Raw genomic sequence first — 24,506 nt, 5'->3', positions numbered from 1 at the left:
TCCTGTTATATATACACTGTATCATATCATACACTTACTGTTATATATACACTGTATCATATCATACACTTCCTGTTACACATATGCTGTATCATATCATACACTTCCTGTTACAGATACGCTGTATCATATCATACACTTACTGTTACACATACGCTGTATCATATCATACACTTACTGTTACATATACGCTGTATCATATCATACACTTACTGTTACATATACGCTGTATCATATCATACACTTACTGTTACATATACACTGTATCATATCATACACTTACTGTTACATATACACTGTATCATATCATACACTTACTGTTATATATATGCTGTATCATATCATACACTTCCTGTTATATATATGCTGTATCATATCATACACTTACTGTTATATATACACTGTATCATATCATACACTTACTGTTACATATACACTGTATCGTATCATACACTTACTGTTTGTTGTATATACACTGTATCATATTGGGGCCCCGAATGGCCAAGTGGTCTAAAGCGCTCTCCGTTATGGATCACTACCATCTCACCTCTGTCTGCATGGTTTCAAGTTTCGGATTCGGCTAATGTGGGTATGTGAGAAAGCTTGCCAGTAGCTTCTTGTGGGTCAGTGGTTCTTTCCGGAGTTTTCCAGGGTTCTTCCTCCACCATTAATACTGGCCGCCATGTATAGCCTATCATGTGCTGAAAAATGGCGTTAAACCCTAAAACAACAACAACATCTGTATCATATCATAGAAACAGTAGGAACCATAATCATTACCTCCAACTGACAGAGTCACCACTCTTGATGTTCGTGTTGACGGGACTGCAAATTTGTTGTTAGCCACACAGAAATAATCTCCCTGATCAATCTTCTGCACCTGAGAAAAGTACAAATCCCATGATCCTTCTGGGGATACAATGACTTTAACCTCTTGTTCCCCGCTCCTGGTGACCAAAGGCTGACTATCTTTGTACCATGCTATATCTGCTGAAGGGACACTGATGGGTGGATTGCAGTAGATGAAAACTGGTTGCCCAGCAATGGCGTATGTATCAACTGGGGGTCGTTTGAAGTCCAGATCTAGTCCTGAAAAAGACATTTGTTTAAAATCAATAAAATAAGAATCATTTCTATAATCATGATAATAAAGTCTCTTTAAAAAATGAAAACAATTGTACCTTTCAATTTAAACTCATGATTTTTGTGAAAACCAATTTTTGGAGTAACAAATATTTCGTCAATCATACTTACCCAATGGTTATACCTTTATCCACTAACTTGCAAAGCCAACCCTCCTGAACTAAATTTAAGCAATAAGGGTTAAAAGTTGTCTTTCCACAAAGTGGGAGTCAGAGTGATCTCCCCCACCCCATGATTTAGTGATTGGATCCAAATGCCATCCATACTTCATATTTTTACAGGAGTGGAATTCATGCTTTGTCAGTGGGATGTGACTGTGACAAGGTTGGAGGGTGTATTTTCTACTGGAGTGGAATTCATGCTTTGTCAGTGGGATGTGACTGTGACAAGGTTGGGAGGGTGTATTTTCTACTGGAGTGGAATTCATGCTTTGTCAGTGGGATGTGACTGTGACAAGGTTGGGAGGGTGTATTTTTTATGGTAGTGGACATCTAACATTTTAGCTTATTGGATTTAAGAGTTACTAGTCATTCTCCTAAAGTATTATGATCAGGCATTGTATTTGAAGAAGAAAATAAATTGAAATACAAATTCCATATTATATTAATATAATTCCAGCTGGTATTTATCTACTCAATTTTCTGCAAACTGATTGGATATAAATGGTCATGTGACACTAATCAAGAATTTTTATACATTGCCAAATTCTGTGGACTACTTTTGGTTCCAGGTTTCCAGGTAATTTTGTGTGAAGCTTTATCTCTACCAGTGTTTTACATCATAATAAAAACAAGCCACACCCACCCACCCACCTTCGTGATTTCCAACCAAAATGCTCAACCCCCTGATTAAAATCACACAATGTAGGGTAAAACTGCACAGTCATTCCTACATTTCAACATGCACCCCTTGTGCCAAAGAAAGCATATGGCAGGCTTTACAAGCCAATATTGAGAAATTATGGCATTTTGCTTCCACAATGTTTCACCAGCTGTTATTAAAGGTCAGTGTCATATGTCAAGCAATGTTTTCCCACCAAAAATGGACACAATTATGCTTCTGAAAGATCATAATGCATAGAAACCAAGAAAAATAAATGTTATAACAGCAAGTGCCAAATTTAAGCGTAAGGTATAAACCAGTTTAAACATCACCAATCGATTAATTTATATAAATTAGAATAATCATCATAACAGTATATGACTGGCATGACCCGCTCTGACACTCTACCCTATAACTATATAAAGAATCTACACACTCTGGCTAGCGAAAATCAGGCTTTGTATTCTATCGCAGTGAAGAGGCTATTCTGGCAGGCAAAAATCAGGCTTTGTATTCTATCGCAGTGAAGAGGCTAATGTAAGAAAGCTTTGATCTACCTAAAATGTGAATATTTTGTCGATGAAATGATGACAGAAAGTAAGTAAGTATAAGGATTAAATCATCATGGTTATGTACTAATCAAAGTGAACATTTTACCTAATCACTCACAAAGTTAACATAAAGTCCTTTGGGCTCTATTTATTTGTGAGTGATTTGGTCAAATTTACACGATCATTTAATCCTATAATAACTTCCAACCCACATCACTCTGGATGTAACTTCAATCTGCCTTTTAACACAGTACTCATGTCTACTCAGCAAAGAATGTTTTGTGCGTTTTGAAACCCTGTTCAAACCCATGTAGATAAAAACTTGTAATGATCTTTAAGAACATAAATGCAAACATGTCTTACAAGATAATAAGTAATGGAGAAATCTAGTTCAGTACAAATTCATGTCATTATACAGTAGCCCTTGAAGATAAACCATAATGGAAAAATCTAGTTCAGTACAAATTTGTGTCATTATGCAGTCATTATTGTAGTCCTAGAAGATAAAAGGTAATTGAGAAATCTGATTCAGTCTAATTCATGTCAATATACATGTTGTTTACATAGTAATCACAACAAAACCAAAACTGTCAAAAGATTTAAAAGTAATGTTTGTTCAACAGCTTTGATATTTCTTTAATGAAACTACACAATGCACAGGCCTTTCTGCATTATGTTCTTTGTCCACATTTCTGTGGCTTTTTTGTCCACATTTCTGTGCCCATCTTACAAGAAGGGGATACTGTACATTGAGGGGCTTTATGGTGATGGTCAAACAATTTAATCAGATTCATGATTGCTTATGTTACAAAAGGGATACTTTATAATGAGTGGCTTTACAGTGAGGGACTATTGTATTTGGGCATAAACAGATATCTTATCAATCTGACAGAACGAATATTAACATTATGAATAACAACAATGTGTAAGTCAGACTTACTTGCTATGGTGACAGAAATATTGGGACTGACTAGAGACCCAAGCTCATTGACTGCCTTGCAATTGTACAGTCCATCTATCTTCCAGCTGGGGGTTGGGAAATACAGTGAGTTATTTTTCAATATGAAAAAATCTGTTGTGTTGACTAGCTGTGTACTCTGTCCATTATAAAACCAGAACACTGATACTTTAGGTTTCCCATCTACTGGGCAGTTCAGGACCAGAGGGGCTGTGGAGGGGGCAAGAATCTGTGTCACAACCAATTCCTCTAAAAGGTAAGGTGGGCCTTCTCTCTCTGAAAGAAACATAAATCATAAAGTTTTCATGAGCCTAAAAGTATAAAGCTGAGAGAACCAGATTACACAAATTTTACTTCTAATGTAAATCATGATACTGAAGTGTAATGAAATTTTAGAGAATATTCCATTTTAACATATTAGGAAATTTTATCCAATAAGCAATGTTCAAAATATAATGTAATTCTCCCTGGCGATGTCTAAAAATAAAAATTTGCTGCTGAAGTTTTCCCCAACATCATATTATTCTGTGACAACACAATAGAACTTTGATTATCTGGCACCCGATTAACCGTCAGTCTCTGTTAACCATCACGGCATTATATGTTAAAATATTAAAAACAGGTACATGTACATATGTAAATACTATGATTTTTTGACGACCTGGTCTATTGTATAATATTTTTAATGTACAAATTCTATTATCCGTCTATTCTCATATCTGTCATGGCCTCGGTCCCACACCCTGATGGATAATCAAAGTTCTATGGTACTATAAAAGGAAGTGTGGTAGTTTTCCAACATGAAGTTTTATCAAAGTGCACATCATTTTGAATTACTGCCAAAAAAGAGAGATGTTACAAAAACATTATACACAAAACATCAATAGCAAGAATGTCCACAATTACAGTTCACTTGGTATTATATTTTAAAAAATCATTGAAAAGAACATCCACAAATAATGCTGACCTAGCATAACAAGACTGTCATTACTTATTTCCATGAAGAAACTTCTAGAACTGTCGGCACATACATAGGTGTTTCTGTTACAGTTCCCTTGTTCTTATTAGTGCAGTATGGACATTAGTGTAAATCTCCACACCAAAGCATTGCTAATATTGGTAATAACATCTGTTTGCTCACACACCCATGCATTAATAAAACAGTTTGCAACAATATTTGTGGAAACATCATACCATGCATGATAAATCATACTAACTACAAATAATACATTTGTTTCACATGCAATTATTCTGTCAAGGTTTGTGGGGTATCTTTGGATTTGAGCACATCAGTACTTTGCTTTCTATTCCTCATAATTTTTTTTTTGAAGCTTTGTGTCTAAACCGACATTTTTTTCTGACAAGCGAATTTTCACCTATTTTCACAATGGTCAGAATTCAAAATGGACACAAGAGAGATTTACCTCAATGGCTACTCGTTCAACATACAGGTACAGAATGACAGCTAAAAGATAATTTTGATACACATGCTACATGATGCCCAGTTCTGGTGGGGAAAAACATATTTTACTCTGGTATTATCCTTTATCTTGCCTTATTAGAGTCTCATTTTATCATCATAGAATTTCTCAAAATGGATCTTGGAAAATCTTGGGAATACATTTCAAGATGTTATTGGTTTTAAATATTTAGTTTTAAAACAAACACAGCAGGATTGAAGAATTTTCTTTGCTATCAAAGACTAAGGTCTAAAAGGATAAAAACTGACTCAATCACCTACTGACTCAATCACCTACTGACTCAACCACCTACTGACTCAATCACCTACAGACTCAACCACCTACTGACTCAATCACCTACTGACTCAGTCACCTACTCGATCGAGTTAGAAGTTGTCGATTGGTTAAATGCCAGGAATGATTTCATGTCAAATTTTTCAATTACTAAGTTATATAAAGTACAAAACAGAAACACTTGTTTAGATGCTTTAATTACATTAAACCAGAAACCTTTGACTCTAAGGTACCAATTATGTATGAGGTGATATTATCTCAACTTTGTTATCTGATATCCAGTGTTATAAATGTTATACGATTATTGCACTTTTAATAACCTTAGCCTTTGTAAGCCTTGCCATTTGGTAACACACGAGACAAAAGCCTTGCCATTTGGTAATACATTTGAGACAAAAGCCCTGCCATTAGGTAACACATGTGAGACAAAAGCCCTGCCATTAGTAACACATGTGAGACAAAAGCCTTGCCATCCAGTATGTGAGACAAAAAAAGCCTCACAATTAGGCAGCCTTTGTTCATAAGACTTTGTCATTTAAATGACCACCATCATTTATCTGATTTGGCACATAAGGTAATGAAAGCATTAACACTGACCTATTTTTCTAAGGCAAACCACAAAAATCAAAGCAGACAATCGTACATGACTGTTCAAAGGCAATCACCCCTTCTGGGCTATATTAATTCAAGGGCAATCACCCTTTCTGGGTTATATTATTTCAATCGCAATCACCCCTTCTGGTTTATATTAATTCAAAAGCAATCACCCCTTCTGGATTATATTATTTCAAAGACAATCACCCCTTCCAAGTTATATTAATTCAAGGACAATCACCCCTTCTAGGTTATATTAATTCAAGAGCAATCATCCCTTTTGGGTTATATTAATTCAGGGGCAATCACCCCTTCTAAGTTATATTAATTCAAAGGCAATCACCCCTTCTAAGTTATATTAATTCAAGGGCAATCACCCCTTCTGGGTTATATTAAGTCAAGGGCAATCACCCCTTCTGGGTTATATTGTTTCTTGCCAACTCATTTTGGATGCTAAAAACTTACATTATGAGATCCTTAAATTTCTGAAGGCAAAATAATATTTGTACAACTCTGAGTTAACTGAGTACAGAAAAGAATGAAAGAATAGAATGTTAGGCAAAAGATAATTTTTATAAATTTTACAGGCTGTTTACATGTATATATTTTGGGTACAGCACAGACAGCCTACTCAATGCCATATTAAACCAACTAGAATTATGAAACCTAAAGCCACTGTTTTCTGAAGATGAAAATAGTGCTGACTGAAATTAAAAATATGTAAACATTTTTTATAGTGAAATGGAATAAAATTTACTGTGAACCTTACAATAATTACTGCTTAGTAAATTGCAAAGCATAAATTATACATTCATACTGAGTACTGGCAAAGTGTAAACTGTACACTCATACAGAGTGCTGGTAAAGCATAAACTGTACATTCATACAGAGTACTGGTAAAGCATAAACTGTACACTCATACAGAGTACTCGTAAAGCATAAACTGTACAATCATACAGAGTGCTGGTAAAGCATAAACTGCACATTCATACTGAGCAGAGGTAAAGCATAAACTGTACATTCATACAGAGTACTGGTAAAGCATAAACTGTACACTCATACAGAGTACTGGTAAAGCATAAACTGTACAATCATACAGAGTGCTGGTAAAGCATAAACTGCACATTCATACTGAGCAGAGGTAAAGCATAAACTGTACATTCATACAGAGTACTGGTAAAGCATAAACTGTACATTCATACAGAGTACTGGTAAAGCATAAACTGTACAATCATACAGAGTGCTGGTAAAGCATAAACTGTACATTCATACTGAGTACTGGTAAAGCATAAACTGTACATTCATACTGAGTAGAGGTAAAGCATAAACTGTACATTCATACTGAGTACTGGTAAAGCATAAACTGTACACTCATACTGAGTACTGGTAAAGCATAAACTGTACATTCATACTGAGTACTGGTAAAGCATAAACTGTACAATCATACAGAGTACTGGTAAAGCATAAACTGTACATTCATACAGAGTACTGGTAAAGCATAAACTGTACATTCATACTGAGTACAGGTAAAGCATAAACTGTACATTCATACTGAGTACTGGTAAAGCATAAACTGTACATTCATACTGAGTACTGGTAAAGCATAAACTGTACATTCATACTGAGTAGAGGTAAAGCATAAACTGTACATTCATACAGAGTACTGGTAAAGCATAAACTGTACATTCATACTGAGTGCTGGTAAAGCATAAACTGTACATCCATACTGAGTACTGGTAAAGCATAAACTGTACATTCATACAAAGTGCTGGTAAAACATAAACTGTACACTCATACAGAGTGCTGGTAAAGCATAAACTGTACATTCATACAGAGTGCTGGTAAAGCATAAACTGTACATCCATACTGAGTACTGGTAAAGCATAAACTGTACATTCATACTGAGTACTGGTAAAGCATAAACTGTACATTCATACTGAGTACTGGTAAAGCATAAACTGTACACTCATACTGAGTGCTGGTAAAGCATAAACTGTACATTCATACAGAGTGCTGGTAAAGCATAAACTGTACATCCATACTGAGTACTGGTAAAACATAAACTGTACATTCATACAGAGTACTGGTAAAGCATAAACTATACATCCATACTGAGTACTGGTAAAGCATAAACTGTACATTCATACTGAGTACTGGTAAAGCATGAACTGTACATTCATACAAAGTACTGGTAAAACATAAACTGTACACTCATACAGAGTGCTGGTAAAGCATAAACTGTACATTCATACAGAGTACTGGTAAAGCATAAACTGTACATTCATACAGAGTTTTAAAGCCATCTGCCATGTGTCTAAAGATAGTTACTGAATCCATGAAACCAAAATTAAAATTCATAAAATATGCATATAATTAAAAGTACTCAGAAATGGTAAAATCAAGACAAAGATGGTGTCACAAATCAATTAATGATGAACTCACCAATAGTAGACAAAAGAGCAGTCAAACTTCTCACATTTATATTCAGCAATGTATTTCTTGCCACACAGTTAAATGTTCCATCAAAATAAGGCTTTGCCTTCAGAACCAGTTTCATTGTGTGCTGTCTGATCAAAGAGTTGTCTCCACTTCCCCCATAGGTGGCATTGTACTGCTCCCCTCCTTGGAATGGTTGCCCATTCCACTCCCAGAACAATTCTGCTGGTGGTGCACTTTCTCCAGTGATGCAGTTAAACGATACGATATCATCTTCGTTGGCATACAATGATGCAGGACTTACAAGAAACGTGTGGATGACTGAAAGAGAAGTTAAAAATACAAACTTTTTATGAGATTATGCATGTGTTGGGAGAGGCCCTCTGGGCAAATTTGTATCTGATGACTTCAATAGCAGTTCATTTGTGGTGTTCATTTTGTGTTACTTCATTCTCTTGCCCCCAGTAATACATGTACATATACAGCTCCTAAGTTGCAGTAGTTCACTGTCTTAAGGGCACTGCCGTAGCCTGTTGCATGCCCATAGTTAATGTCCCTGTTGCAACACCAGTGTTTGTTGCACCTTGATTGGTACATGCAGCTCCATAACTAGTTGCACCAATTGGTCATAAACTAACTAACAGAAATGAGTGAAAACCAATAAGTTTTTTAAAGTTCAATCAATAATCTATTTTACTGGAATAAAAAGTGGAAATTTATAAGAAAATTAAATCCCAAATAGTCCTAAAAGTTCTATTACAAGTTCAAATGTATAGAGTTCCAATTGAATTATAGTGGTGTTCCTCCAAATAAATTCCAATATTAAATGTGCTGATGTGCCTGTAGTTTCAAATGCATTATTGTGCCAATGGCCTGGAATGAGGCAATGCATTAACAGTCTTTTGATGTATCACAATTAATATAATCCAATATGTCCTTGACTGAAATCACTATAATTGCAGATTAATAATTTAGTCCAAGAATAGTACTAAGCACCCTGTCATTCCAGTGAATAATTTAAATAAATAACTGCATCAAAACTAAAAATTGAACACAACAATAAAAATTGATTCTGCTTCAGCTTTTAAAGCAGGAATAAGTAATTTGTCAAGTAAATATCATTGATATTAAAACCTTTTGACACAATAATCAGTCAGGATGTAGGTCAGTCTCTTCTCTAAAACATTCAAAGTTGTCAAAAAATTTAGGAATTTCCAAGTGAAAACCTAATATCCTACATTCTGATAAAGGTAAACATGTTCACCTCCAATAATAATGATCTGAATATTTGATCTGTAATCACTGAAAAATATTAGCTATGTATTATGTTGTTTACAAAATAAATCTCACTGGTCAGGAAGACCATTAACTTGATATTGGACCAAGGCCAATTATCCAAACAGATATACATACCATATAATCATTAAGAAAAGACAAAAACCAATACAAATTATATATGCATAACATTACAAGTTAGTCAGATTTTTTGGAGTTGCTGATTGTTGCTCCCAATATATGCCACTGATATGGTTTCCATGTATTTCTAAAGATAAATTTCCAGGTCATTTCCAGGGTTTTTTCAGGATGAAATTAATTTTTTCAAGGTTCAAATATGACCATTACTGAATGGAATTAAAGAACATCTTAAATTACAAAACATGCATTTTCTAATCTAAAGATGTTTCCCTTTCAAGACTCTCAGAAACATCTAACTCAGAAAACACGATCATGTACAAAACCATGAAATGTATCACATGAAACAAGTTCCAGTTGCTCCCAATATATGCCAGAGTTGCTCCCAATATATGCCACTGATTTGCTCCCATGCCAGAGTTACTCCCAATATATGCCAGAGCTGCTCCCAGTATATACCAGAAGTGCTCCCAATATAAGCTAAAGTTGCTCCCATTATATGCAACAGTTGCTCCCAACAGTCAAAGTTTCTAACAATTTAAGTCAAAGTTGCTCCCAATATGTAACACAGAGTTGTTGCTATTATATGCCAAAGTTGCTGACAATAAATGCCACCGAGTTGCTCCCAGTATGTGCCAACATTGCTCCAATATTTGCCAGAGTTGTAAATAAGATGTATATATCATTATATATCTGAAGAATAAACATTTAGCTACCATTTTTTTTTGTTGTGTATTGTGTAAAATGATGGCAGATAGCCTGAAGTAAGTCTAAAATTACAATAAGGGGTGGAAGCTTCACTTATTACTGCTTAAAACAAGCTTAGTTGACATATAATCTTATATTAATTATTAGGCATACATTTAAAACATACAGCCATGCAATTGAACATTTTACTTCAAGCACGTGCTTGTGGTAGGTGAGATATAAAATTCACATGGTCACCTGGCCAGCTTTGCATCTTTTTTTGCTGTGCAACAGAAAGTTGAATATAAGTCTGGAGAAAACAAGGAGTTGACTAAGATACACATACTCAGGGGCTTCAAGACTGTGCTAGTTGATTAAGATACAGGGACTCATGTTCTTCAAGGCATTAAGAGTTGATTAAGATACAGGGACTCATGTTCTTCAAGGCATTAAGAGTTGATTAAGATACAGGGACTCATGTTCTTCAAGGCATTAAGAGTTGATTAAGATACAGGGACTCATGTTCTTCAAGGCATTAAGAGTTGATTAAGATACAGGGACTCATGTTCTTCAAGGCATTAAGAGTTGATTAAGATACAGGGACTCATGTTCTTCAAGGCATTAAGAGTTGATTAAGATACAGGGACTCATGTTCTTCAAGGCATTAAGAGTTGATTAAGATAAAGGGACTTGGGCGCTTCAGTGCTGTAGGACTTCATAAAGATACAAGGTCTCATGAGCTTCAAGGTTTAGGATGTGATTACAATACAGGGCCCAGGAGCTCAAGGCTGTAGGAGGGTTCACACATTATATTTTGAATCCTGGTACTAATCAAAGATACTACTATTCCATATTATCTAGTAAACAGCCTGTTTGAGATCTAGTAAATGGTAAATCACTGTCATATTCATGACTGTGTGCACTATGGCATTTTAAGGATTCAGAATCTGCAAAAGGTCAAAACATGAAAATCTTTATGTTTTCTCATACATATATTGCAGGCCTTCTCATACATCTATTGCAGGCCTTCTCATACATCTATTGCAGGCCTTGAGGGAGTCAGGTCCAACATGCATATAAAGAAATCCAAGTTGCTGAGCTGTTGTGAGGAACATCAAATTCAATAAAAAAGAGCTACATGTATGAGCTTCAATAAACGAACAAAGTACTTTTAAACAATGCAGTTTCCTCTCTTTACTTATCTGAGAAAAATCTCCAGTAGTCTTAAATGGATTTTGTTTTCACTGTCACAGAACTCAAAATTAATATAAGAGAAGTCAAATCAGCCTTTAGTTTTGTTGTACCATGGTACAGGGTGCTGGATCTGTCAGCTATATCAGAGAACTTCAAAAAGACTGAACATATCTTTCCTTTGTCCTGATGATATCTGACCCATAGCCAATTTGTTTCCAGTGTTCTTTAAAAGTGCAAATACTTTTCTTTTGTTTGGTCTATTCTTTTTTGCTGGGAGTCCATTTTCTTCATCTTTGGACTCCTGCAGCTTTTCAGATTTGCTGATGGATGTGAAAACAAAGTTTAAATAAATTAACTCATGCTTTGTATTGATCATCTGTTATGTTCATTGGCATGGAACCAAGTGTTGCAGGTTATTTCACATTTTAGTGTTATAATCAGTGCTGAAAGTGTCATTCCTGACACAAATCTTGTCCCCATCATGTTAAAATTCTCTTTCCTGTTCATATACATTGGGTAATTCTGTTAGTATCACTAACAAATATGCTAAAATGTACATATATTAATCTGTATTGCCATGAGATAATACATTTCAGACAAAAGCCTTGCCATTAGGTAACACATGTGAGACAAAAGCCTTGCCATCTGGTAACACATGAGACAAAAGCCTTGCCATTTGGTAATACATCTGAGACAAAAGAACTGCCATTAGGTAACACATGTGAGACAAAAGCTCAGCAATTAGTAACACATGTGAGACAAAAGCCTTGCCATTCAGTAATATATCTGAGAAAAAAGCCCTGCCATTAAGTAACACGTGAGACAAAAGCCTCCCAATTAGGCAGCACAAAGCAGATAAATACCTACAGGCATGAAATACATTAGTAGATGATGAATGGAGCAATTCCCCCCTGTTCTCATCATAAACACTGCATGTATAGTTCCCCAGATCCTCATTTTGGATGTTTGGGATGTACAATGTGTGATTACTAAATATGGAGCTTTTTGCAGGCCTCGATCCCTCGTTAAACTGCCAGATGGACACGTATGAGTCAGAAGTGACACCTGATATTAGCACAGCTGGACAGTTCAGAAATAAATCTTGACCATACACAACCACATTACTCTCTGGAACTGGTCCCCATTCTGAAAATGGGAGAAAAAGTCATTTATTAACCAACTTCACATTTTGAAAAAAGTACATAGCAATAAAACTATCCCAACATCAGGAATGTACATCACTCCCTCTCTTTAAGGCCCCTCATAATAATTCAAATCCTGTAATACAGCACTGACAGTCAAGGATTCCATTTCATAACACAAACAGAGGAATTATAAGTATCATGAACTTTATTATAAGATGGTTTTACTATACGGAGTATACTGTCTGGCTACCATGGACAGTGCTATAATGAGGAAATACTGTGTATCATGCCATTAGAATAAGCTAAAATGTATGGATCAAAAATGGCATTATAATGAAAGAATATCATACACTTGTATGAATCATGTAGATTGTTACAAGGTGGTTGCACTATAAGGAGTATAGTGTTTGGCTTTAATGGGCAGCATTATAAAGAGGGAATACTATGTATGTATCATGTACATGGTGGTCACACTATAGAGTATAGTGTTTAACTTTTACAGACAGCATTAAAATGAGGGAATACTGTGTATGTATCATGTACTTTACAAGGTGATTACACTATGAAATATAGTGTTTGGCTTCCACAGACAGCATTAAAATGAGGGAATACTGTGTATGTATCATGTATTTACAAGGTGAATCATAAACGTGTCAAACAAGTGTAATTAAATTGTGATTTTCTATCCCCAAGCTTTGAATCATAAAGGTGTCAAACAAGTGTAACTACACTGTGATTTTGTATGCCAAACCATAGGATCATGAAGGTGCCAAGCAAGTGTAATAACACTATGATTCTCTATGCCAAACCACAGGATCATGAAGGTGTCAAGCAAGTGTAATATTACTGCCCTTTTCTACACCCAAACTTGAGATCATGAAGGTGTCAAGAAAGTATAATTCCATTATAATTTTCTAAGCCAAACAGTCTAAGTGTTTAAAAATAAACCAAAAAATTTAAACTCCAATGCAGGTAAACACATTATTGCAAAGAACAATGAAACCGGTCAAAATGATAGCTCAAATGACCACAAAAATTATCTGTTATGGGCAGTCATCCATGTTATGTAGGTCAAGGTCAGAAACTATACAGAAAGATGGTCTTCTGAACTCCAAATAATTTTAATGGCCAGCCTGAAGATGACGACTGCTGACAGTTCTGTCAAGTTTTTGCTGTGTATACTGTGTATTAAATATAACCTTATGCTTTTAGACCCAAATAAAGCCTTCACTTTAGTCATTTCCTATAATTAATTTCCCACTCAATGGATTTCTGCTTTCAATGTGTAGTGTGGCCAGCAAAGTTATCGTGTAGATCACCCTATGGCTACTAGAGTCTGACAGGTACTTGGAGGAAATGAGACGAAAATTAATAAAAGTGACACTTAAGCACTGTCATTTATGAACATGTTTTTTTTTGGAAGTAAATGTCAGATTTTAACTGATGAGGTCAAGTCTGCACTATTCCTTACCTATGTTAGCTAGACATAGTGATGTAAAATGAATAAAAATGAACATCCAGAGAGGGAAAACACATATCTGCACCATTCTGTCATGACAATCAAGTATTCTCCATCACCTGAAAAAAAGAAAACAAATTTTAGAATTTTTTTCTTAATAAAAACTATGGCAAGAATTATTGAAAATTAAAATGATGGTACTTTACAAAGCTGCACTTTTAGAATTCTAACTTCAAATGCTTCTATGGTTCACTAGAAGGGGATCAGGGATATTCAGACATCTAAGTTATTTACATATTTTATCAGCACATGTATTTATTATTTCAATTAAGCAAACAATTTTAAATCTGATACCAAACAGCAAGAAAACTATACAAATGAAGACTTCAAATATTCAACCGTTTTTCAAAACAAGGAAATCTTTTACTTGCATGGCACAGTAAAGTTTACTCAATTCCAAAAATATGGTTATCGTAAAATTGCAGATTTGTATTTAGAGAAACATGTTTAAATACTTATACAACTGTTAAATCATTATAATCCTTAATTTGTTGAATATCACAAGAAAGTTTATGCAGAGAGTACATCAAGTACTTGATATTTTGAAAAGCATTAAATTGTCACACATACTACTGACTGCACATTGATAATGGTTTGATGCTTCCATGGATTTTTTTCCAAAGGGTTTCAAAGATATCCAAGATTTGTGCTTTTAATCAGTAGCATTATTCAATTACCGTTTCCATCAACAAGTCTAACACATTTTCAATTGATAATGAGTTGGTATGATGGCAGACAGGTTTTAAGATTTTGAAAATTCAACAAACTTGCCTAGCTAAAAAATTCACAAAAGGATACTGGTAAGTCTCTGAATAACTTGCTCTACAACATCAATGTGTGTGTGTGTGTGTGATTTAGATTTTTAATGTAGCTTTAACAATTTTCCAGTCATATCGCTACAATGTCTGCAGTGTGCCAGTTTAAAGTGATGTCTAGCACTGGGGAATCATGCCGCAGACATGTAGCATGATGTCCCACCCAGTCACATTATCCTGACACCAGGCTGACCAGTCCTAACACTAATCTCCTAATGCTGAGCGCCTAGCGAGGCAGCTGTTAGTACCATTTTCAGAAGTCTTTGGTATGACTCGGCCGAGGTTAAAACAAATGACCTCCCACATCCGTGGCAGACAATTTAACCACTAGGCCACCGGAACGATCACAACATCAACAATAATGCTACATGGATATAAGAACATATTGAGGTATACAACATATTACCATTTAAGTTTCAGTTTCATACTTTTGCCTCAACAGAAAATATTTCTGGTTTTAGATTTACAGAACAGAGTATATACAATATAATAAAATATAAAATAAAGAATAAAAAACATATAAAATAATAAACTACACAATGCAGAGTATAGTAAATACAATATAATAAAATATAAAATAAACAATAAAAAACATATAATAAACTACAAAATACAGAGTATAGTACATACAATATAATAAAATATAAAATAAACAATAAAAAACATATAATAAACTACAACATACAGAGTATAGTACATACAATATAATAAAATATATAATACTGAATTTGATAACACGGTCAAGTAACTTGAAACAATCCAATTAAGAAAGGTTGAAATCCGGAAAAGAGACAATAAATATCTGTATGATCATGAGATATCATTTTGGCAGCAGATGTAACATAATTTGGTCAGTAAATCTAAAAGTGAGTGAAAGAGCACAAATTAAAGTATTTATTTTGTAGTATTTGCAGATGTTTCAGGGCACATACTAAGAGGGTAAACATTTAAATAGCTTAAGGCAAATAAAAAAATATATCCCTCCTTATTTGCCTTCTATAAAGCTAGTGGTTATTACAACATGCAACATTATTATAGCCTATGTATTCCAGTTTACTTCACTGACTTTCCAATAATTTTAAGTATGTAAGCATACTGACTGATAAATATTATCTTTTTAACAATATATTTGGTTTAATTAAATAAAATTGCTTAAAGACACATCCACTGATAGCTTTTTTGTCTTTTTTTCAATAATGTGATAAGTATCAACAAAAATGGTGATACATTTACAAACTAAATGCATTTTATATCGTCACTATTATATTATTCAGATATGTTTTACAAATCTTTTGACTGTCCTGATTTAAGAGACATACATACCCAGTACCAATGACTATTTCGATGCATGACATCGTAACTAATGTTGCTATCTTTATTGATAATTATTTCATGATGTTTATCGATGTTTAGTAATGACGATATCTGCCCTCTTTATTATTTTTTTCATAATAAAATTAATGATTCCCAATAAACATCATTCTCAATATGGCCGATTATTCATATGATTAATTTTCTCATTTCTACAAAGTGACAGTGAATGATGTACTTTCTTTGTTCGGATTAGTACATCTGAGAAGTGAGTGATTCATTGACCTTCATGACTAGTTCATTGACCTTTGAAACTACTTCATGTCTCATCAAGCCATTTTCTGAACTTAAATCTTTATTCAGAAATACATCATATATTTTACAAATTCTCTCATGATTTGACATCTCTGGCACAGAGTACTCACACTTGATGGAAATAAAGACATGCTCTTTGCATATTTGTCTTTAATGCACACCCCCCCTTTGCCCTTATTAGCATCCCCTCCACATTGTACATAACATTAAACAGAGACTTAAAACAGTACTGTGTTGTATTAATTTCATATATTATTATGTTTTAATATAGAATACTTGTATCAGTGGAAGTTTGCTTGTTTCTTATTTCTAGAAAGTTTACATTCTAAATTTGTGCCCAAAAGTGTTTTTTGTTTTAAAAGTACGTATATCAGTATACCCTATGTGTTACGCCTGAAAACATGCACTGTGGCCCAAACCTGTGCCACTTTTTTAAAAGAGCCCCTCTTGCACACCCCTCTGATATATATATACTGGTATATATATATATATATATATATATATATATATATATATATATATATAGCAACTGATGCAAGTCAAAATCTTCATTTCTTCTTAAACTGATGCTTGATTTTTTTTAAATCCAAAAGTCAAAAGAGTACATGATTATTTTCTGCTTATTTTCTCCAAGACACAAATATTCAAATCCTGTACAACCAAACAGAACTACATTAAACTACAAATTTACTATGATGCTCTTCACACCTTTTAGAATGTTATTAAAAAATCAGTTAGTCTCATTGCTGAAAAGTATTGTATTTTTCCTAGTTAGTTGAAAGGTACCAAAAACATATATATTTTTATTTGTTAATTCACTTTACTTTAAATCTGTAAGTTTCTACTTACATGGTCTGTCAGTTATTAGTATTGATGACAGTATTGTACTGCTTTCTGACAACTTTAGAAATATGACTCCACATGGTTTATATATAAAATGAAGACTGTAACCATGTCTAAAACTGCATACATAAATATCAAATGGAATGGCATATTTAAGTGTGTTTGGTTAAGTCCTGTATTCTTTTGTACAATTGATGGATTTATGTATGTCATCATTTTTTAAGATGAACAATAGAATTGACAGAAAAGCTCTGTGGATTTCGAGGACTGAATAGATTAAATTTTTTTTGTATGTAAGCTCAACGTATCCACCATACAATGATGCGGGACAATAAATCCATGCAATAATTCCCCCATTTTTAAAGCTTGTCTTCTCAGCGTCTCCATATACCATTTTTTTATATCTTAGGATATAAGAGTTTGGTTCATCATCAGTGGTCAATATGGTATCTGGATCAAAATAACACAGTAACAAAGTATATGCAAATTGTTGCATATATTTGATTCAATTTATATTTGTTTCTATTTAATTGTCTGTTTGTAAGTTTTAAATTGTTTTTTTATTTTTAATTGTACTGTAATTTTGTTTACTAGGATTTTGATATTTTCCAGAAAATTCAGTTTGACCTGAATCTTTTCATAAATATGTAATAATAGAAACCCTGTTTCTATTTCTGACCTAGTTCCTGGTCTTGATTGAAGGTCAAGTAAAATGATTGGTTTTTATCAAGGTTATACTAGGAGTACATAATTATTTTTATGTAAAGAGCCTCTATTTAGCAATTCTGGGTTTTCCAAAATTGTGCTGTAATCAGGTTTATACCGATGTCTAAGAGAATTTTCTCAGTCGGGCTTCTAAACACTGGGACATAAAGATGTTTATTTTGTTGTGTCATTTTGGAGTTATATTTTAATTTTTATTCAAATTATTTAGATTCAAAAGGATTAATTCTTTTTCCTGGAAATATTTGAGTGCTCATACAGAATTATTGGACAAAGACATTTATTTAAATTTTATCCTGAAATTCAAACACCGGAATATTATTGACTATGGAATAAAAAAGAGCTGTAGACGAAACAACACCATAATGACTACAGTATACGTCATCACCACCATTTTGGAATCTTCTTTGGGATTCGAACTTGAATTCATTAGAACATTTCATTTATGGGACTTTTAAAATTTAATTCATGGATTATTCTTGGATTATTTTGGATTTGATTCTTAAAACTGTAAGTTGTTATTTTTTCCTTTGTACAGCATTTTTCCAGGGAATTAAATTATTTGTTAAATTTTTCAAAGCTTGTTGTTTTCACTCATTCTTTTGTTACTGTTTATTTGAGCCTAAACATGTAACGTAAGAATATGTATAAAATAACACAGTAACAGAGTATATGCATATGTGTCAGGTCTCACTAGGGTTTTAAAACTTGGAGTCCAGGACTCCTATTTTGGTAAATATGGGAGTCCCACCAGCAAAAGTTGCAGTCCCCATAAGCATATAGATGCTTCCTGATTTACCTGGATGATGGGCAACCTGGCAGTTTCTGCTATATGCAATCACCAAAAAATTACCATTTTGAACTAAGCACACTGAAGCAAAATCAACTTATAAATTATAAATATAGATACTAACAGCAAGCCTGATTTGCATTCTATGTATGAATTTTTGTAACAGTATCTTGAGATTCAAGGAATTTATTTCAACTTCCAAACACCGCATAAAGTCAATTGTAAATCTGTCAGCATACCACAAATATGGCTGCTGATGACGTCATTCAGCAACTATTGCATAACTGAAGTGACTAAATGTCCAGATGAGAAGAACAAGTGGATGAGTTTAGTTTTCCAAATTCTTTACACCACTGACACATAGCTCTTGTTTGTCCATTTGAGTGAGACTGAATTTCGTCAATTTAAGCAAAGGCCTTATTCCAACCAAAAAGCCAAGCATCACATACTTTCTTACACTTATCTACTGTCCCATCAGAACTATCAGTTCTAACAACTTCAGCACTCTCCTGAATCTCATTACAGTCTTCGTCAATTTGCCGCTTAACTCCAAAATACTTATCCAAATTTTGAAACGACATTTTATCTAAGTCTTGATGTGTGTTGATTTCGAGGTCACATGTACTACTTCTTCTGCTACACTAGGAAATGAATGAAAACTACATTTGTTCTTTTGATATACTCTTATAATGACAACATGTACATCTGATATCTCATGATCATGCAAATCTCATGATATTTCTTGATCATACAGATCTCATGATATCTCATGATCATACATGTAAATGACTTCCCACTACTCAGCAGCAAAGCAAAGTCTTTGCATCACGTTCTTTTGATCTACCCTTATAATGACAACATGTACATCTGATATCTCATGATCATGCAAATCTCATGATATTTCTTGATCATACAGATCTCATGATATCTCATGATCATACATGTAAATGACTTCCCACTACTCAGCAGCTAGGCAAAGTCTTTGCATCATGTTCTTTTGATCTACTCTTATGACAACATGTACATCCGATATCTCATGATCATGCAAATCTCATGATATCTCTTGATCATACAGATCTCATGATATCTCATGATCATACATGTAAATGACTTCCCACTACTCCGCAGCTAGGAGAAGTCTTTGCATCATGTTCTTTTGATCTACTCTTATAAAGACAACATATATGTACATCTGGGGGCCTTTCAGCCACTGAGTTCTGTCACTGTAAATACCAGCACAGCTAAAATGATCAACTGATCAACACATTTTCCCACTCAGCAGGTGGTTGAAGCAGAAATGGCAAGCTTTTGAATCTGCCGCTCAGCTACTGCATGCGTATGGAGGACTCCTGTGTAAGTGATTTTCTGTGCGTCCCGATAAAAAAAATTTTTGTCCAAATATGCGTAATTAAGCATTTCAGAGACCCCTGTGTATATAATATGTGAATAAATAAGCATAAGACTGATTTTCAAGATCTGGTTTTCATTCCTCAGCTTTTCTTTCAACTTCTTTTGAATTTGAATTGAAAGTTTTGTATTTTTAAGATACATGTACTTTAAGGAAAGAATTAACAGAAAAATCCTGCAAAATAGTTATATTTAGTTAAAGATAAATAAATATATAACTAATTGGAATCGGAAGTTTCTGCATCACTAGCAACCACCTGTATGTACATTTACATCTCCAAATTCCATCTGCATGTCCATTAACATCATTAATCTCCACCTGTATATCCATTTACATCATCAATATCCACCTGTATGTCCATTTACATCATTAATATCCACCTGTATTTACATTTACATCATTAATATCCATCTGTATGTCCATTTACATCATTAATATCCACCTGTATGTCCATTTACATCATCAATATCCACATGTATGTACATTTACATCATTAATATCCACCTGTATGTCCATTTACATCATTAATATCCATCTGTATGTCCATTAACATCATTAATATCCATCTGTATGTCCATTTACATCATTAATATCCATCTGTATGTCCATTTACATCATCAATATCCACATGTATTTACATTTACATCATTAATATCCATCTGTATGTCCATTTACATCATTAATATCCATCTGTATGTCCATTTACATCATTAATATCCATATGTATGTACATTTACATCATCAATATCCACATGTATGTACATTTACATCATTAATATCCATCTGTATGTCCATTTACATCATTAATATCCACCTGTATGTCCATTTACATCATTAATATCCACCTGTATGTACATTTACATCATCAATATCCACATGTATTTATATTTACATCATTAATATCCATCTGTATGTCCATTTACATCATTAATATCCATCTGTATGTCCATTTACATCATTAATATCCACCTGTATGTCCATTTTACATCATCAATATCCACATGTATTTACATTTATATCATTAATATCCATCTGTATGTCCATTAACATCATTAATATCCATCTGTATGTCCATTTACATCATTAATATCCATCTGTATGTCCATTTACATCATTAATATCCACCTGTATGTCCATTTACATCATCAATATCCACATGTATGTCCATTTACATCATTAATATCCACCTGTATGTCCATTTACATCATCAATATCCACCTGTATGTCCATTTACATCATTTATATCCACCTGTATGTCCATTAACATCATTAATATCCATCTGTATGTCCATATACATCATTAATATCCACCTATATGTCCATTTACATCATCAATATCCACATGTATTTACATTTACATCATTAATATCCATCTGTATGTCCATTTACATCATTAATATCCATCTGTATGTCCATTTACATCATCAATATCCACATGTATGTACATTTACATCATTAATATCCATCTGTATGTCCATTTACATCATTAATATCCACCTGTATGTCCATTTACATCATTAATATCCACCTGTATGTCCATTTACATCATCAATATCCACATGTATGTACATTTACATCATTAATATCCACCTGTATGTCCATTTACATCATTAATATCCATCTGTATGTACATTTACATCATCAATATCCACATGAATGTACATTTACATCATTAATATCCATCTGTATGTCCATTTACATCATTAATATCCACCTGTATGTCCATTTACATCATCAATATCCACATGTATGTACATTTACATCATTAATATCCATCTGAATGTCCATTTACATCATTAATATCCATCTGTATGTCCATTTACATCATCAATATCCACATGTATGTCCATTTACATCATTAATATCCACCTGTATGTCCATTTACATCATTAATATCCACCTGTATGTACATTTACATCATCAATATCCACATGTATGTACATTTACATCATTAATATCCATCTATATGTCCATTTACATCATTAATATCCATCTGTATGTCATTTACATCATCAATATCCACATGTATTTACATTTACATCATTAATATCCATCTGTATGTCCATTTACATCATTAATATCCACCTGCATGTCCATTTACATTATTAATATCCACCTGTATGTCCATTTACATCACTAACATCCATATGCATGTAAATTTACATGTTTAGAATTTTTAATGACTAAAGGTAATAAAAACAAAGCCAATGATATATGTTAATGATGTATGTCAATGATGAATGTCAATGATGTATGTCAATGATATATGTCAATGATGTATGTCAATGTTGTATGTCAATGATGTATGTCAATGTTGTATGTAAATGATGTATGTCAATGTTGTATGTCAATGATGTATGTCAATGTTGTATGTCAATGATGTATGTCAGTGATGTATGTCAATGATGTATGTCAATGTTGTATGTCAATGATGTATGTCAGTAATGTATGTCAATGATGTATGTCAATGATGTATGTCAATGTTGTATGATGTATGTCAATGTTGTATGTAAATGATGTATGTCAATGTTGTATGTCAATGATGTATGTCAATGTTGTATGTCAGTGATGTATGTCAATGATGTATGTCAATGACATATGACAATGTTGTATGCCAATGATGTATGTCAATGTTGCACTATAAAAGGTATCACATCAGCCTGTCTAAAGCTCATGGATAACAGCTACATAATGAAAAACAATATCACAATAACCCCCGTTAAAGTTTGAGGATTACAATTGCTTAGTGAAGAACAATATCACAATAACTCCTGCTGAAGCTTGTGGATAACAACTGCAAAGTGAAGAACAATGTCACATCAACCCAATCTAAAGCTTGTGGATAACACATCAAACTCATCTAAAGCTTGTGGATAACAGCTGCATAGTGAAGAACAAAGTCACAATAACTCCTGCTAAAGCTTGTGGATAACAACTGCATAGTGAAGAACAATTTATTACATCAACCCCATCTAAAACCTTTGGATAACAACTTCATAGTGAAGAACAATGTCACATTAACCTCATTTAAAGCTTGTGGATAACAACTGCATAGTGAAGAACAATTTATTTACATCAACCCCCTCTAAAACTTGTGGATAACAACTGCTTAGTGAAGACCAATGTCACATTAACTCCATGTAAAGCTTGTGGATAACAAATGCATAGTGAAAAACAATTTTCACATCAACCCCTGCATAGTGAAGACCAATTTCACATCAACTCCTGCATAGTGAAGAACAATGTCACAATAACTCCTACTAAAGGTTGGATAAAAACTGTATAGTGAAGATATCACACAGTTATATGGTTGCATGCTTACCCTGAAGGTTTCAAAAATGGTCACATAAGGTTAATGAGTTATGGAGTGCAAGGCCAAACATCCACTACACTGGTCATCTTGGTATTTATGAAATCCAAATGTGACAGACAGACAAATGTACAATTTTCAAATCCTTACTCACCTCATTTGATGATTTCAACATCCTTATTCCAAGATTACCACAGAAAACAACTATAATAGTAAGCTACCTGTAAATTCAGAACAATAAATTGACAGCATTTGCCTCAAGCCATGGCCTGTACAATTATTACACCATCAAAGTGACTTAGACGGACAAACTGTCATCATACAAGTACCAGTCTCAGAAATGGATGACTAGGACTGAAGTTGTCATGTACCTTATCTGGAATAAGGTATGCCTCTCTAAACACATCAATATTTTCTATTCCTTGGATGAATATCATATAGGCTCGCTTGTAAGTTGAGTTCAACTGCAAACAACACAAACCATAATATTCTGTTAGGGTCTTGTTTGTGCTACTGATTACTCGTAAAAAAGAGCACAAACCCAGACCTGCCAGCACATTACGTGATGGCAGATCTGGATCTGTGCAGCTTTCAGTTGTAGTGGACTGAAATGTGAGCACATACAACACTTCCAATAAATTATTCATGCAACAAGGCAAAAAGTACAGGTTAATTCCAGTTGTTACCAAGCAATATTATTGGGCCTCAGAATCAAACTGGTGTAAGAAATCAATAAACTGCTACAATGGTTAGATGATATTTCTGAACCCTAGTT

The 24,506-nt window shown here is 33.7% G+C and overlaps 1 protein-coding gene across 1 annotated transcript in view; it reads right to left on the bottom strand.

Annotated features, from left to right (window-relative positions):
* Positions 1-14,270, bottom strand: part of LOC149777714 (contactin-5-like) — a 116,879-nt gene extending 102,609 nt beyond the window's left edge. Inside the window, exons 1-5 of the mRNA XM_089940416.1 lie at positions 14,169-14,270; positions 12,420-12,698; positions 8,265-8,579; positions 3,457-3,750; positions 781-1,089 (exon numbers count right to left, since the gene is read on the bottom strand). Coding sequence (XP_089796542.1) covers positions 781-1,089; positions 3,457-3,750; positions 8,265-8,579; positions 12,420-12,698; positions 14,169-14,244 — 1,273 coding nt within the window. The 5' untranslated portion in view covers positions 14,245-14,270. The remainder of the gene's footprint in view (positions 1-780; positions 1,090-3,456; positions 3,751-8,264; positions 8,580-12,419; positions 12,699-14,168) is intronic.
* Between the last annotated feature and the right edge of the window lie 10,236 nt (positions 14,271-24,506).

This window comes from Sinohyriopsis cumingii, chromosome 17 (genome assembly GCF_028554795.1).
Source record: "Sinohyriopsis cumingii isolate HCF-2022 chromosome 17, ASM2855479v2, whole genome shotgun sequence".
NCBI classification, from domain to species: Eukaryota; Metazoa; Mollusca; class Bivalvia; order Unionida; family Unionidae; genus Sinohyriopsis; species Sinohyriopsis cumingii.
Note: the sequence above shows the minus strand (reverse complement) of the source record. Positions and strands in the feature narration are given on the sequence as shown.